At 43.9% G+C, this 17,449-nt stretch overlaps 2 protein-coding genes across 7 annotated transcripts; one reads left to right on the forward strand and one right to left on the reverse strand.

Annotated features, from left to right (window-relative positions):
• Positions 1-353: 353 nt before the first annotated feature.
• On the forward strand, positions 354-7,920 carry slc37a4b (solute carrier family 37 member 4b). 3 transcript variants are annotated; one of them, XM_079282811.1, is made up of 11 exons: positions 354-449; positions 1,360-1,545; positions 1,676-1,857; positions 2,295-2,527; positions 3,887-4,133; positions 5,181-5,333; positions 5,425-5,510; positions 5,600-5,713; positions 5,789-5,854; positions 5,958-6,096; positions 6,196-7,920. In XM_079282811.1, exons 3-11 carry the CDS (start codon positions 1,710-1,712, stop codon positions 6,360-6,362), a joined length of 1,353 nt encoding a protein of 450 aa, XP_079138937.1. In that variant the 5' UTR covers positions 354-449; positions 1,360-1,545; positions 1,676-1,709; the 3' UTR covers positions 6,363-7,920. The 3 variants fall into 3 exon arrangements, with proteins under 3 accessions (XP_079138937.1, XP_079138936.1, XP_079138938.1); XM_079282810.1 differs by having other exon boundaries at positions 1,360-1,857; XM_079282812.1 differs by lacking the exon at positions 5,789-5,854 and having other exon boundaries at positions 1,360-1,857.
• Positions 7,921-9,703: 1,783 nt separating this feature from the next.
• Positions 9,704-12,999, reverse strand: hmgn1b (high mobility group nucleosome binding domain 1b). 4 transcript variants are annotated; one of them, XM_079283128.1, is made up of 6 exons: positions 12,821-12,999; positions 11,333-11,350; positions 11,135-11,164; positions 10,997-11,038; positions 10,800-10,907; positions 9,704-10,709 (listed from the first exon to the last, which is right to left on the reverse strand). In XM_079283128.1, exons 1-6 carry the CDS (start codon positions 12,836-12,838, stop codon positions 10,662-10,664), a joined length of 264 nt encoding a protein of 87 aa, XP_079139254.1. In that variant the 5' UTR covers positions 12,839-12,999; the 3' UTR covers positions 9,704-10,661. The 4 variants fall into 4 exon arrangements, with proteins under 4 accessions (XP_079139254.1, XP_079139253.1, XP_079139252.1 ...); XM_079283127.1 differs by having other exon boundaries at positions 10,800-10,910; XM_079283126.1 differs by having other exon boundaries at positions 10,997-11,041.
• Positions 13,000-17,449: the final 4,450 nt, after the last annotated feature.

The following is a 17,449-nucleotide window of genomic DNA, read 5'->3' on the forward strand; positions in this document are numbered from 1 at the left end:
TATGTTGTTAAAGCAGTCAGACGTTAAACCAGTAACGCCGCCAGAGGATGGCAGTAGTGAGCAGTGTGCGCTAAATGCTGAGCTTCTACAATAGATCTACATAATATTGGCCTATTTATATTAGATCCTAGACTATGCCGATGTTTATTCTGCAGGTCTGACTGATCCAGAAACGGTTTTGGACCATGACGCATTCCGTGGCAGCGCCGTGAGAAATGACACATTTAAAGTCGCATGTTTTAAATGGAGCCGGGTGGCATGGATTGATTGCGTGAGGAATGCCACCAGGCTCGCAGTGCAACATTTGTAACTAGTGTGCGGTGGTTCGTGGCCACGCTGGCTGCTGCGAGTGTGTCACGGTGACGCGCTCACGAGCTGCAGATTCATGAACGCGCGTCGTCCCTTTTTTGTTGCATGGATGGGATCAGCGAGAGGAACGCGAATGAAAGGTAACCAGCTTTAATGTCTTTTCCCCCCACTCACCGTGGAAGCGACACGGTGACCGGTGTGTCCGACGGCGCAGAGCATCGATACGTCTTGCTTTATATCGGCGATTGGTGACATTAAAGCCCCGAAGGACACTCTGATAAAAGGACCGCAGCCCCACACTTTAGTTCGCCACGAGTAACGTTCACCAGCTGAGGGTGTTTGTGTACCAACGGGGGCGAAGAATGGTCCTGTTCAATGAGTTTCAGTCCATTGTCATGTGTAATGTTGTCGTCTGCGCTGTCTGTGCCAGGCCTCCGTCAGGAAGGTCAACTCCAGGGGGTTGAAGTGTGTACATACAGTGTGTCATCTAAGTTGAACACAAAGCTAAATGCTCCTGATTCATGACGGCAATGGATACACTTACAGGCGGTTTGAGGTCCTCGTGCTTCCTCGTATCGTTTTATATTTGAAAATAAGATACAAACCGCGTTCGGTTATGTGAGTTCCCTATTGGACACCTGATATCTTCGGGGTTGCTGCCTGGAGATCCCCAAAACAGATCGAACGCGTTAGAGCAGCAACTTTGTATTTATATGACGAGTGAAACAGACCAAGCTGCGGGTCGAGAATGTCACTTTATCGTGTGTGTGTGTGTGTGTGTGTGTGTGTGTGTGTGTGTGTGTGTGTGTGTGTGTGTGTGTGTGTGTGTGTGTGTGTGTGTGTGTGTGTGTGTGTGTGTGTGTGTGTGTGTGTGTGTGTGTGTGTGTGTGTGTGTGTGTGTGTGTGTCATTTGTTGTTTCCAAAATAAATATCATTCAATTGTCTTATCTACTCGTTCAAACCAAAGTGTCCATGTGCTAAGTATCTGCAGTTTTCAGAATGACCAGTTGTAATTGTTTGTTATTGATGATGGTGTTTTTGTTTTTATAGGTCGGTGTAAGGTTTCCTCCCTCTGTCCTCGTTTTCTGCAAGCAGCAGCCTCACAGATAAGACAGCCCGAGCCTCCAGCCGCCAAGAAGAGAGCTGTCAGGAGTGTTTGTCCTCCTCATGGAGAACATTTAATCAGCGCCGCCCAGCCAATGCTGCGTCCTGTCTCCGCCGTCCCAGTGCAAACAAGTAGTTAATAACCTCTACCTTTTAAGAACAACAGTCCCAACAGCTCTCACTTCGATTGGACCCAAACACAAGAATCCACTGAATACACGACTCAGAGAAAATAATACTTCTTCGTTTTTTCACCCCGAAGTTGTGCGTCTGTGTTTTCGGAGCAGAGTGCAACCATGGGGGCCACAGGCTACGGCTATTATCGAGCAGCCGTCTTCTCCTGCATGTTCATCGGCTACGCGCTGTACTTCTTCAACAGGAAGACCTTCTCCTTCGTCATGCCCTCTGTGATGAAGGAGATCGAACTGGACAAAGATGACTTGGGTGAGAGAGTATAGCATCTTTTCTTCTTTGTTTGGTTAAGTAATATTTGCTCAAGCAATCATTGGGTCTGTAACGAGGCTGTTGTTTGACGAAGACACTGTGCAATAAATGCCTAAATCTGTCTCATTTAGCTTGCTATCCAAGCACAGTGCAAAGGCATTAGCATGCAGTGTGGCAAACTGAACGGCCACCAGTCGGTTCACTCTTTCATGTCTTGGAATCGTCACCCTCACCCCAAATCCTCCCTGCACATGAACCGTGTAAATGTCTAATGCAACACGTTGCTATGTTTGATGTCTTTTAAGTCCTACTGGTTTGATCTTATTGCCAGTGAAATGACTGAAGTCTCCATCTTTGGTTGCCTTCGTGGGTACGAAGCTACAGTCTCTTTCTTTGCACATTGTTTTTTAACGGTAACCTTCATTGTGTCTCTGCAGGTCTGATCACCAGCAGCCAGACCATGGCGTACGCCATCAGTAAGTTCATCAGCGGCGTGCTGTCGGACCAGATCAGCGCCCGCTGGCTCTTTTCTATCGGCCTCTTCCTGGTGGGCGGCATCAACGTGGCCTTCTCCTGGTCTTCCACCGTCCCCATGTTCTCCCTGCTCTGGTTGTTCAACGGGCTGGGCCAAGGCTGCGGCTGGCCCCCGTGTGGGAAAGTGCTGCGCAAGGTAACACTGCACCGCCTGCCACCTCGTGCGACACAGATCCCCCTTACTCAGCAAAATGTCCCGCTCTCGACACGCAAGGCCGCTCGTGAAGCCTGCGATTGTTCCGAGCAGCTGGTTGAAAGGGTGTAAACCCGGAGTGTGGGAACCAGACATGGTGTCTGTCTTTCTCGCTGTACTAGCAAGTGGTGGTGATATTGGCAGTGGTGATAGTTTGAGAAATTACAGGGTTCCCAAACAAACTGCGAAGGCCTCATTCACAACCAGCTTTTTGGATCATAAAGCTCTGGTGAATGGCTCGCATCGCAGGCAGGACTCTGAAAACAAACGCTCTTTGAGCAAAGCCCGACTCATTCAGCTGTTCTGCGCTCAGAGTCGACCCGAGAAGCTGCCTTAAAAGTAGCAGTGCTCAGAAGGTGAGGGAATAAATTGGCTTTGGCATGCGTTCAGCACGCTTGAAGGGGATCAGATTATAGGAGGAAGTATTTATATAAGATCCTCAGCAGATCTTTCTGAAAGGAAAACAACTTTGACCAAAGGTGTTTCCCTTTTCTCAAACAGTCTTATGATAGCTCCAAGTCTTCACCAGTTGGCCATGGCTTCTGTAGCTCCTGGTCCACGGAGCGGAGTTGACATCCGCACACTGTGGATCGACATGGTGTTAATTCAGCCCGGGGTCTGCTCTTAAGTATTTGCCAAGTGGATTCTCAAGTTACTGGTTACTCTGTTGGGTATGCTGCATGAGGAATGCTCATGGCTGTTTTCAGCTGTGTTACATCATGAGGGTGTGTGGTTCTGATGCCATTTCTCCAGCAGCAGTAAAACAAAAGCATGGTCTGAAATTTGGCAAAAGAAAGTGCTGAAAATGCAAATTATGCTATTTTAGCCTCTGAAAGACAATTTAACTAGAAAGGTGATCTCTGCCAGGTGTGTCTGCAGCGACCAATGCTGTAATGTTGAATGATTACAACCCACAGTGGGCTAATGGTCTTTTGAGAACGTGTGATGTATTTTATCATGCAGCCATAACAGGGCACACCAAATATGATGCAGTTTGCTGCAGCAGAATGGGAGATAAGCTGTGGACAGACGCAGAGGTCCACACTCATTCACAAACTCATGAACCAGAGTGATCGCACGATTCTCCTGGCGGAGATGTGAATCAGCGTGTCTCTGACCATGACCTGTGGGTTGCTTCAGGAACGTGGAACATGGAAAGCAGGCGACAATACGTACAGTACATGATGGTTTTAAACATGCATTAAAATGACATTATTTAAATAAGTCTGCGTTCTCTGCCTGCAGTGAAGGGTTTGAGGCATCCTCTGCTTTGCTTTCTCTTTGCGTCTCTTTTTCCACCAGTGGTTTGAGCCCTCCCAGTTTGGAACATGGTGGTCTATTCTGTCCTGCAGTATGAACCTGGCCGGGAGTCTGGGTCCGATCCTGGTCACGGTGCTCCTGCAGTACTACGACTGGAGGACTATCCTGACCATGTCGGGGATCCTCTGCGCCTCCTTCTCGTTTGTTTGTGTGGTGCTCATAAAGAACGAGCCAAAGGACGTGGGCCTGCCCAGCATCGAGCCAGCGGCCAAGAAGGGGGCTAAGGGAGGTAAGAGAGGAGAGCCAGCAGGTTTTTACACTGGGTAAAGAGGCCACTTCCTGTGTAGCTGAGGATGGTTACCTCAAAGCATGTGAGTCACATGGTGCCGTGTTAGCTCCCAACATTCCAACAGTGGGTTTGACCCAACAACCACGCTTGCGATATTTGCAATTAGTCAAATGACTGTATGACAAAGTCTGGTAACTGACGCAGCATCCAAGGGGCCCTGTTAATACTGCAGTGTGAGGAGGTTTATAAGAGCGAATCAGTGGGCGCGCTCACATGTACTAACATGCACTAAAAGCACACGCAGGGGGCCATGACTATGTCAACAAAGCCCACCACTGTTGTCCACAGGGACCGCCAAAATCAACACAAAATGAAAGGTAGTAGCTTTAATTGTGGCGGAAATAATTTGTCGATTGGACTTTGGGTGTGTTTCCAAATGACAACCATTATTACTACTTAACCACCTGAGTGTGATGGATTACAACTACATACACAGTCACAGCTGTAACCCCGAAACCCTTATTACTATGCAGATCAGGCAGAGGAGGTCATTAATAATAATTCTGATCCTGACATCAGTAATGTCCTCCCACGTGCAGGCAGAGCCGTTAGTACCTCATCAATAACAACCACTCTCTAGTTTTGTGTTCATGGTTAAATATAAGTCTCCTAATCCATCCTTCCTTGATCTGTGTCATTGTGGGAATTTGGGAGGGGACTATAAGACTTTTATTCGACGACCCCCGAGTAAAGATCCTCACCCGGTACTTTTTTTTATTTTTTATTAATAAACAAGCTCTATTAGTCCATCTTGATGCTTGTTCATGCATTTTGATACCTTAATTACGTTCAAAGTGCAAATAAAAATCCCACTGTCTCAATTTATTTTTATTTCTGTGAGTATCACTGGTATGCTGTGTAGAGTAAGCTATTATAACATATAACCCACACATCCCAGTACCCTTACTGCATACTGTGCTGCATGTATATCGACCCATTGCTGATCTCTAGTTCATTTGACCGTGTGAACGTCTATCCCCTCCCCAGGCAACAGTGAGAGCACCCTGAGGGAGTTCCTCCTCTCCCCTTTCCTGTGGCTGCTGTCTCTGGGCTACTTGGTGGTGTTCGGGGTGAAGACAGCGGCCACTGACTGGGGACAGTTGTTCCTCATGCAGGAGAAAGGCCAGACTGTTCTCATGGGTGTGCATTTTTTTAAATTGTCCATCGCCTCTCACTGGTTTTACATCTGACTGGTTAGGGGTGCTGACATCAGCTGCTTTGTTTCCCACAGGGAGTACCTACATGAGTGCCTTGGAGGTGGGGGGTTTCGTGGGCAGCCTTGCAGCAGGGTTCCTCTCTGATCGAGCCGTAGCTCGGGTGAGTAACGGCGCTTGGCTAGATCAGGCAAAGCATGACTGGGATTATTGAGCGGGGTTGCATACCATCCTCTCTTTGACTTCCTCCAGCAAGGCTTGGGCACCCACGGCAACCCTCGCCACGGCCTGCTCATTTTCATGATGGCCGGTATGTGCGTGTCCATGTACCTCTTCAGGGTCACCATCACACCTGAGATGCCGACGGTAATTGCAACTTCATTTCTTTACTTTCTAAAATGCTTGAAGTGGACATTACAGGGGCTCATTGTGTTTGCACAGGGGGCTCCTCTTTGGGTCCAAGTCCTTCATCCTGTCTCTGTCCTTGTTGGTTTATCAGAAAAACAGGTACGCTCAAAGATGTTAAGGATTCCGTGGGTATAAAAGATTTGCTGTACTGAATCTTAGGAAAGTGTTGGAGAGCACTGTGTTTTCTCGTTGTCGCACACAGATCTGGATCCTGTTCCTCGGTGCTGTGTTTGGATTTTCTTCCTACGGACCGATCGCCTTGTTCGGGGTGATAGCCAGTGAAAGTGCTCCTTCAAATTTCTGTGGAACCTCTCATGCTGTTGTAGCTCTGATGGCTAATGGTAAATTCACATAAACCAGCAGAAACACCTGTATCACCTGCTGTAGTATTCCAGCATTGACACGTTCGCGTGACCAAACAAGCTTTCCTTTTGTTGCAGTTGGGGCTTTTATGGCGGGCCTTCCCTTCAGCACCATCGCAAAGCAACACAGCTGGGACACGGCCTTCTGGGTTGCCGAGGTGATCATGGTCGTGGCCACCGTTGCCTTCTTCCTCGCACGCAACATACGCACCAAGATGGGACGAATCGCGGAAAAAACTGACTAATGTGTCTTCCTGAAATAAGCCAACCGTCGACGTCCTGTCGTGTGACTACACAGACAGCAGTCTCTCTCTGGTGACGGCTCTTCATACAGAATACTGCACATTAATACAACGCCAATTAAACCTAACGAAACCACTGTCACACGGACTAACCTCGGAAAACAAACTTAAGATTCACAATCGGGTCCTTTAGTCACACACAGATGTTTCCTCACATTAAACCTAGAGATGCTCTGATATCAGATATAGGTCTGACAGTGACTCAAATAGCTGGATGTCTATGGCTATAGGACGATATGGTATAGCATACTATTATTAAAATGAATAATGATCTAAAATAGCAATTCAGTACATTTTTATAACAGTATTTATTTGTAACATTCTGTGTTACAAAGCAGTGTTTAAGTCAAACCTGGTGTTGCCTTTCACATCAAAGAATGATCCCAGTCTCTGCCACGCAGTGAGGCATACAGCTTATTAATTCAACACTGCATGGTATCGGATCGGTACTCTGTACGCACCGATACCCACAGCCCAGGTATCAGTATTGTTATCGGGACTGAAAAAGTCGGATCAGTGCATCCCTAATTCAACACCACGAAGATGGCAGATGTAAACTGTTCATCACAAGCTAATCTTTTAAAGGAGCAGTGTGTAGGATTTAGTGGCATCTAGTGGTGAAGTTGTAGATTGCAACCAACTGAACACCCCTCCCTTTCCGAGCGTGTCGGAGAACTACGGTGGCCAGTGTTTGGTTTGTCCGTTCTGAGTTACTGTAGAAACACGACAAGATTTAAAGGGCTCATTCCAAGCTGAAGAGTGATTCTTATGTTCAGGTCGTTGTACACCAATAAAAACATAATTAATATATTAACTTTCTGCCAATAGAACCCACACACCGGTCCTTTTTACTACTTTGAGTTCATCCTAGAGGCAGTTTTCATGTGGAGACATTTAACATTTAAGACGGCTGTATACTAAAAAGAACATGGACATGAAAGTGTGTGAAGGTTTGAGTTGATTTTGTTGAGAAAGTGGATGCGTGCTGCTGCTCATATCTTGCCTTCAGTGGATGTAACCTATTGAATGTTTACTGATGGGCCTGTGTATTCTACACTATTATTTGTCGAGGTACATGCACCAATATCATAGCACGTGTCAAAACTGTAAAATGCTCATTATTTCACTGAAATGAAGTAATAGGAGAGCATGTTATTTTCATACACAGTTGTGTGCTGCATGATCCAGAATGTCCCTGATGCAGACTTCTTGGGTCATCTGTGTGATCGGACGTGTCTTTAAAGATAGACGAACATCAAAGTACAGGTGTTTAATCACTGCCACTGTTGGTTGCGTACAGATGTTTTGTGGGAAGCCTTGTATATTACTTTTAATGTTCTCATCTCGAAAATTGATTGTACCATGGACATCTAATAAATGTGAAGTTTACTTTGTTTGATTTAACTAGCAGTAGTTAAGCTCTGTCTCTTGCTTTAGAGACTGTATGTATGAAAACAACTTGTTATAAAGCACACAGGCACACCGTTGCTTGTTTTCTTCCTGTTCTTTCCTCTCGTCTTTTGTTTCAAAGGCATGACTGGTCGCTCAGCTCGACAGATTATGCGCCTGAACTAGCGACCGTATATCTTATCGTCTCGTCACATGATCAAATAGAGACTTGACATTGGACAATATCGGCATACCAGGCTGTCATTGCAAATTTAAATAGGACAGAAATACCAAAGTTATTCATTTATTGAATCGTTTTATTTATGGTTCGTGCAGAATAAGGGTATTATTTTGTTATAGGTTGTTACTGACTATTTTACCAATAAAACAAAGAAAACCATGACGGAGCTGGTTTTGCCTTTTTGAGAAAATGGTATAATTTGGAAATTGAGAGGGGTTATTATTATATTTTCTAAATGGCAAATGGCATCGCTTGCTGATCTGCTTTCTCTCTGGGCCCCCCTACCCCAGGGGTTTTATATTGGACATATGGACATTTGGAACATGTTCCTCTGACTGGGAAAGGATCCCTCCTCATGCAATTTCCAATTTAAGTGATGGGGGCGGGAAATCAAGTCCCTGTAATGTGCAAAAATGCATTCCATTGAATCTTCTGCAATCCGAGTGACACAAATTATGTGAGTATCTTTCAAAGTTCCATCCTCTTTACTACGAAGGTTTGTATTGGTGTTACTCTCCGCTCCACTGCAGCTCTGCAGGGGAAACACTCCACAAAGAGACTTTTATTGACAGAAAAGACGAACTGTGGGAGGGAGACAATATGTTTGACTGCTGTGGCCTCACATTAGCTTCAGGTGAACCCAGAGAATGCATGTGTGAAGGACTGTGCATGTTATCCCCCATCACTTGAGCATCCGGAAGGGATCTCTTCATGGCGTTTTTCCTTAGCTGTACTTACAGACAGTTAGCATTTTAGCAACAGAAGCAAGTGGTCTAGTGGTTCTGAGTGAAACAAAGTGTAGCGTGTTTGCGTACTGTGTGATTACGGGAAAAAAAAAAACATTGACGGCTGCACCGGGAAGGAGAAGATGGTAAAGTGAATCTTCCATGTACCGCCCTCGTAACCTTTTCCAACGACCAATCACAGCAGAGCCGGAAGTAAACGTACTACCGCTACTGCATCAGAGATACGTAATGGCGCACGTTATCGGTTTGTTTACTAACACAGAGGGTAAATATCATTTTGTGAAGGTGATGTGAAGGCATCACAAATCTGGTCAAAGTAAAAATGCTGGGGGGGGAAATAAGAGCTGATAAACCGCGGGTCCAGTGAGGAGCTGTCCGCGGTGCTGAAACTCTTCGTCTGTTTTTGTTGGGATAGTTTGTAAGACCAGTGTTTTAAGAGTGGCTTAATAGGTGACTGGGGACATTTTAAATGGTTCTACAGGGATGAGCTAAACAACACACGTGTTTCTGCTGCTATGATGCTGGTGTACTGCTATTCTAGTGCTCTAGTGAAGCGCCACTCCTTGGACTGAACTTAAACTCGTCCTCTTCACCTTGAAGACACATTTGCTGGTAAACCTTGAAAATGCAAATGTTAAATAAAGCTTTATTTTACATGTAGACATTATACACTAACAATCTCCAATTTGTTGCACTTTACATTCTTGCAGAACTAAACTAGTGATATACCGCTTATAAAATCACCATCAATGCTGACTCTGAAGCGAATCTAGCATTTTTACATGTTCTTTTTTTTCTCCTTTGAACTTTTTACGCTTTAGCTTTTAGATTACTGCATCAGTTACTGCAATGTTTCTGCGGTCTTCTCATCGATCATCAACCAACACCCCAGAATGAAACAGCCCAACAACTACCAACCGAGTTTTATTTGTTGATAACAATCATTACACAGGTACATCTATAAACAAATAAAAGGAACTGCACACTTGTACTTGATACAGATATCTAAAACCCACATTAATATTGCTACTGCTGGTATGCATTTGACATCTCAAATAAATGTACAGTTTGTTGGCCTTTAAGACGCCAATCTCAACAGGTTTTGTTTTTTTGATGGTTACACCTCATTATTCTGGCTAAGAAAACAGATTCCATTTTTACCATCCTTACTATGTACCATTACACACTGCATATAGAAAGATTGAAAACCTTGTTTTTTTCACAGCAGCTATACAAATTTATTGCAATGCTATCACAGAACAGAGACACAACCAACACACGCGATGCACAGTTCTGATAAGGAGAGCTCCAGTACTAGGGATTTTAGCTTTATTGATCAAATTCTTTAAGAAAACTGCACGAGTACAAGAGTTAACATATAAGAACAAAGCGTACAAACATTCTAAAACACTGTTTTCATTATAAACAATAAAACAATGAGTTGCCCTGTGACTTTGTCCATCCCCACCCCGGCAGATTACATACACTGTCCCTTATAAAGCATATGGAATGTAATCCACGCGGACAAACTCCTCCGGTTGTTGCCCCAGCTCCTGTGAACGCCGTGCTTGGCGCCGACACAGTAACCTGTCCTGCACCCTCCCTCCTTCACATTAAAAACTGAAATGAAATCCACTGACAGTAACAACAACGGCCGCGATTTTTTGTGGCGATGCAAAATTGTGGGATGTGACGAAATTCCCTTCTCCAAATTGACATTTTTTTTCTTTCATTAAAAAAAAGTGTTCTCTACAATCAAACTACTAAAAAACCTGTATTTAGAAAATAGTTGATAAAAATATTCCCCTGAATTGTACAATAAAAGAGGTACAGGGAGCACTGGTAAAAGATGTGGTTTGAGAGATGTTATTCTGCCGCGTCATCTTTATCATCAGCTTCTTCTGTAGCTGGTGCCTGGAAAACAAATTTTAAAAGTGTTTTAGTTTCATCGCCCAGGAGATTGGGTGGATTTTGCATGTTTATATACGATGCTTCGAGCATCACCTCTTCCTCGGCTTTGGCTTCTCCGTTCTCAGCGGGGGCCTCTTGTGCTTTCTCCTCTGGCTTGGCCTTCTCCACCTCCTTGGCTTTCTTAGGCTTAACAGGTGCCTTCTGCTAAACAAAAAATATTCATCTTATTAGTCAACAGTCGGGAGTCTAATAAATGAATCTAATCAGAGGTAATGAATACAAAAACTCACCTTTGGCTTAGGTTTGGCCTCTGCCTTTGCAGGTACAGGTTTCTGCTGGAACAAAAAAAGAAAAAAGAATCGTCAGCATAAGAAGTCAGTGAACGGCATGCATATCACCTGTGACAGTGTGGGCTTGTTTCTACTCACTTCACTCAGCCTGAGAGATCTCCTCTTGGCCTGCAGAGAGAGAGTAAACCGACAGGGTGATTTTTGCGCTCACTGACAGGGTGTTACTGACCCCTGGTGGGTACACAGACTAACTGTTTTATTTATTAAAAAAATATATATCACAGATATGTAAAAAAAAGAAAAGAAAAAGAAAAAAAAGGTGTAATTATGACTCACCACGGATTCTCCTCCTGACTGTGAAAGACAAAAAAAGAAATAAAATCAGGTTATAGTGCCTATGGTGAGTTGAGTTGGTGGGGGGTGGGTCATTTAAGTATTAGTTATGTAACTCAAAAGTGGGCGTTCCCAGACAGAACATTAGCCTATGGCTGCACAGCTACCTTCATACATGATTTAGGTTGGAACAACCGCTGTGATTGGCTGAGATCTATTCTAAATCTTGGAACAATGGAGCTCCTAACCCTGGAAGAGCAAGAAGACTCACTTCTTATTAATCAGAATGTTTACATTCATTATATCGATTAGAAATAATACTTAGCAACACATTAACATGAATCAATGTGGAAGTGCATTCGTCTCCACAACAATACGGAAATAAGAAGAGCAGTTTGACCTGCTTATATATACAAAAGTGCAGTTTAAAGAGCGGCCTGTGGTCGTGCTCTCTCGGCTCCTGCAAGTGATTTGTCTGTACTGTAAAACTCCGGTGGAGGAGGGGGCGGACTCCGCCTCCCCGCGAACACATCCATTCATTGGTAATAAGCGGGATTGCCAGTGTACGGAGCGAAACCGAGCTGTGTAGCGAGCTGTTCCCGCCACGAATTTGAAAAGAGTCACTCCGAGACGCTCAGCGGCGACTCTGTCGATCTGGTAGCAGAATCTACTAGAACCCCCAGCAACAAGAGCAGGCGCTTTGCTGACGGAGGCTCGCCATTGCATAACCCTTCGACTGGCCTGAGCCGACAACACACATAAAGACACTCGGCTGACACGACGAACGCCTTCCAAGAAATGCTTTTTTTTCACCGTCGATAATAAGGGCGGCCATTCATTAACAAAAACTACACATGCATGTTAGGTTTAGGGAAGGGGAATTTAACATATTATCGTAAAAAATATATATTTTGATCCACAAGAAAGCCGTAAAAAAGACTCGATGCCCACACAAAAACAACTAGCTTAGCCTAAAAGCCAAACACCCACCAAATAACAGCCGCTTAATTAAAGTATACGTTTTCGAAACTTTAGTCGCCAGCGTGACGACCCCCATAGGATACAATCAATATGCCGCCAACTTTCTCTGCAGAAAAAGCAACCCGTCGACAGATAAAACGACCCCGCTTTGTCCTACACTGGTAGTAAACGTATTTTATGCACAATTGTAATTGTGCATTTCACCATTCCGCAGTACAAATATAAACCCCAGCACACGGAAAACACTTGGCACAAAGATAATCACTGCTCGAGAGAGATAGCACCGAGAATCGGCCACTTGAGAACATCAAAACAGACGCTACACGCCAACTAAACTCCTGTCTGCAAGCGGCGACATTGTACACATTCACCCGGAGCAGAAAAAGCAACATTTGTAGCAACATTTTTAACAACTCTGATCGCCAGCTGTAGCGAGCCCGTTTTACAGATTGCAGTTGGGGGGTATAAACGCCGTATTACTGAATGCATGAAAGATGTCGTTCTACTCACTTTGCTCCTTTTAGGCATGGCTGGTTTGTGTGGGGTGATTTTTTTTTTTTTTAAAGAAAAGAGAGCTAAATGTTGCTCAATACAGGAGAAAAATACAGTGGTATATTCTGGATAAAGCTGTACCAGTACAGTCTAATACAGCGCAGCGACGGTAATGTTCCATTGGAAGAAGAACTAGCTCAAACCGGATTGGATTCTCCCCCTCCCTCCCTATTCAAACCGTCATAGTTCCTGCATGATTGACGGGGATATATCCCGCCCCACTTCCCGGTGATTGGACGACCCAGTGGTCAGCAACGCAATTTCAAATCGAAGCTCATACCTGTGTGGGTACGTCACACGTCAATCAACAAACGCGGCGAGCCATTTGTCTTTCTGTGCAGCCATCTGCTGTAACAAGGCAAAAATTGTCATTAAATCTTGACTTCCACCTCGCTCAGAAATCGCCTGTGTTTCCCACCAAAATGCTACATTTTTACGCGCGCAAGTAGGCTACTGTCTTTAATACATGTCAAAGGCAAACCCATTATGTGCCTTTTACCACGAGTGATAAAAATAAAATGAGGCTATTTGTAGGCCTATTAGCAGAAGATTGAGAGAGGGGTGTGTGGCTCCCCCAGCCAAGTCTTTTGTATTTTAGCTTTGGGGGGAAAATGGCGACAGGGTACATGTGGGTACAGACGTACGCTCTCGTGCAACCTTCTCGCAGTGTTGTCAACCGTCCACTCGCCGCAATGTGAGCGTGCGGGTCCAAATATGACTCCAGTGGAAACAACCACGGCGGCGCTGCAGCGTACTTGTGTTGGAAGTCGTCATCACAGACATTTCGGCACGGAGACGTGCATTATTCCCCCTCTCGAGTGAATGAGACAGACACTACCCTGACAGTTCTCTCTCTATCTCCAGTAGCCCCGAGAAAAGTACCACACCGAGCACTCTGCTAGTTACCGTGACAGTTAACGCACTGCTTAAAAATGACGACACGTTGTTATTGAAAATTTTCTCTGGCTATTTTTTTTCTTTTATAAGCTATTCATAAAAAACTGTTAATACAAGCTCATGTAATTTACTCCCCTTTATGTGCACTGTACTCACGAATGCCCGTTATCATGTTGGTGAGATATTAACTAATTTAGCAAAAATAATTGTCAATTTATCTTTATATTTTATATTTAGCTGGACATTAGGACAATTATTACATTTTCTAAATAACCTTTCTTTGGATTTCATCCTTGGCTTATGGAATATGAACAAAGACAACAGATATCCTCTGGTGTATTCCTGTGCTTTAGTCAAAGTGTTATTAAAATATTTGGATATGCGTATGTTAATGATGATTTCCAGTAGATTAAGCATAAATTAACCCGCAAAATCAGCATAGTTAAAAAAAATGCCTCTCCTCTTTTTACTTTTAAATTATCCCTCCCTGCCTTTTGGACGGCCCAACATCCTGTTTTAGCAGGAAATACATCACATGAAGGAGGCAACGTGCTCTCAACAATCAGAATACTTGCATTGAAAATTAGGCGAGAAGAAAGGAAGATATGCTCTTCAACAGCCCCAGCGCCAACAACACACAATCTTTCTTAATTCAAACTTGGCCCAATATCCTGCTGACTGGATGAAGTTAAAACAACTACAGGTGGATGCAGCATTCGGCCCACTATTATTGTTTTGTGCTCGAAGATGCTTGTTCTCTTTTTATTTTCACAAGGCCATATTTTTTTTCATATTGTAATTCCATTCAGTTATATATCACGACTTCTTTTTATTGAATTTCTCAAAGAGCGGTTAATATGGTACTTATTGATGTATCTTTGAGCTGTTCTGAAGCCCCTCGGCCCAGCTCTTCCATCAGGTGTGAACACAATCATGGCAGTGGAAAAGTTCTGGTGATTTGTAAAATTTTGCAACATCAACTTTGACAACATTGCCAAGATTTCCTTTACTTCCAGAGCAACCTACTTCAACTACCCAAAGCCTACTTTTTCATTTAATGACATATGAAAATGATAATGCTACAAGGTGGGTTATTGCAAGTAAACCAATACTCCACCCTACTGAAAAGGGTGAGGAGGAAAAAACAAAAGAGTAAGGCTGCATCCACACTAATACGTTTCTGTTTTGAAACAGGGTTTTGAAATGAAAACAATCTCCGTCCACACGGGCATTTCAGCATCGTTTTCCAAATGATTTCCTTCCACACTAGCCCGCCTGAAAACAAATATCATGTGACTATTCATGTACACTGAGCATGCGGGTAAACAGGAAGATTGGTTGCTTACAGAAAATACAACAGTATAATAGTACTCTTTGACAATATAAGGTCGTGCTTGATACTCGATCTTCCTCTATAATCTTCCTCTTTATACTCACACAGTCAAATATCGTGGAAAATTCTAAAACTTTTATTTTTCAAACTTAGTTACAAGGCTGCAGGTCTTTCTCACTCTCTCTCTCTCTCTCGCTCTGTGTCTCTCGCTCTCTCGCTCTCTCACACATCAAATTTACTTTAAAATGAACACTTACAAATCAAACTTTACTAGATAACCGGGACTTCAGAAGTCTGCACCGTAGGGCTGATAACGCCGCTGGACACGGCGCTCGCTAATCGTTCCAATAATAGCTGCATCTTCCGGATGTAAGCAGCTGTGCAATTATAAAATGCAGAATTTAACTACACACCAGCTGCTAGCAAAGACAACAAGGCCAGTAACACTTGTAATCCGTTATCCATGTTGAAACGAATCATTGGTCGACCAGGCTGTTTGTTTTCTTCCGGAAGCGGGTCATGTGATAGAGGCGTGACGAATCATGGAAGGACACGTCGTGACTACGAAGACCCAATTAAGTAGCAAACGCGGTTGTCTGTCTACGTCATCCTTTCCAAACTTATGCGGTTCGGCCTGTCCACACTACGAGGTAACTCTGGAGTTTTCAAACTTATCCGGCCTCCGTTTCCGGTGCCCCAACCCTCTAGATTAGTGTGGATGCTCAGTATAAACGTAGCAAAGCATATGCGTTTTCAAATGGAAACGGAGCAGTGTTGATGTAGCCTAAGTTGCAATAGTCACAGACTTCAAGGTACAATCGGTGTAATGTAGAAATATATTCATCTTCTTAAAGAGAGTTGCAAATTGGCAACAGAGACAAGCAGCCCAACCCCCAGTTGACACCCTGTAGATTCACCCACTTTATCCAAATATAAGCATTCAGTCTGCTCCCCGTGGGCAGAGAGGTGTAAACAATGAGGCAAGTCACATGCTGATGCTTGCCAGTATTGTCATGTTCATGACATCGGGAGTTTACTTCACCCCACTGGTCCACTTGACAAGACAAAAGGCCAGAGTGGGTAACGCATGAATTAGGTGCATCTCTTGTTAGCACTCAGAGCAACAAGCTTTAGCGAAGCATCAGCAGAAGCATCCTCTGTAGTCAAAATGTAAACCTTGATAACAGCAACCAGTTCTGCTGGCTGTTTATGGTCTTTGAGTACTTAACTCAGAAATGTAAGGATGTACACAAGGTATCAATTCTAACTTGTTTAGAATGTCATTAGAGATACAGAGCTGGGGTCCCGTCCTTTACATTTGCATGTAATCTCGACTGAAAAAGGATCTCTCCTTTATGACACAGATGTGTGTGTGTGTGTAGTGATACAGATATGTGATACAGAAAAAAACAGCCGAACTAGGAATACTGCTGATTGCATAATAAATATGAAGGGCCTTTTAGGGCCGGTTCATGATATATATCACTGTTATGAACATTATCTTACAGCTGATGTATTGAAAAGACAGGTTATCATACGTCCTTTTGCAAGTAAAGTTTAAAGCAAGCTGTGTGCAGTTCCAAGTCACAAGACAGCAAACCTATACTTATGTAACACATAGAAACTCTGTATAGTTTCACATCCTGCCCCGGAAGTGCCAGCCTCACTATGGAAGACATATTTTGTCAATATCAATAATATATGTCAGTGCCTTATCCATTAAACTCATGAGCAGGGAATGAAAATCTGATATATACAACTGTGGAATGTAACTAAGGAAAGTGACTTAAGCTCAAGACGGACTTCAGAGCATTTCTGTTGCCTCCACTCGCCTCTCAATATGGCGACAGCTGAGCTGGCGGCTAGAAGCTAACGGTGCTAACACAACTAACAGTACAAACAACAGCAACGGTTCTAGCAACGCCGGCAGTGCAAACAACAGCAACATTACCAACAGCGCAATCAGCGCAAACAAATCAACAGCGCTAACATTTCTAACAGTGCAAACAACAACATGGCGCTAATAGCGCAAACAGTACAAACAACAGCAACGGTGCTTAACCTTAGGGGGAACCAACGGGTGGGCACTACGAGTCTGCGACTACTCCGTCAGTCGGAATAGCGTGATCAGCTGTAACCAGCTACTTAAACAAAGCACAGAATAACTCGGATTACAACACACACAGACGGAGCGTGAGGGAGGTGAAATGACTCCTCTACATCTTTACATTGTGAACAGTTGTGCCATATCAATGATCAGAATTTAGAATTTAGCTCCTTTAAATTCAAAAGTTTGGTATTCTATCTTATACTTTCACTACACTGCATTTTAGAGATATTGTGCTTTACTATATTAA

Source organism: Melanostigma gelatinosum (assembly GCF_949748355.1).
Source record: "Melanostigma gelatinosum genome assembly, chromosome: 14".
NCBI classification, from domain to species: Eukaryota; Metazoa; Chordata; class Actinopteri; order Perciformes; family Zoarcidae; genus Melanostigma; species Melanostigma gelatinosum.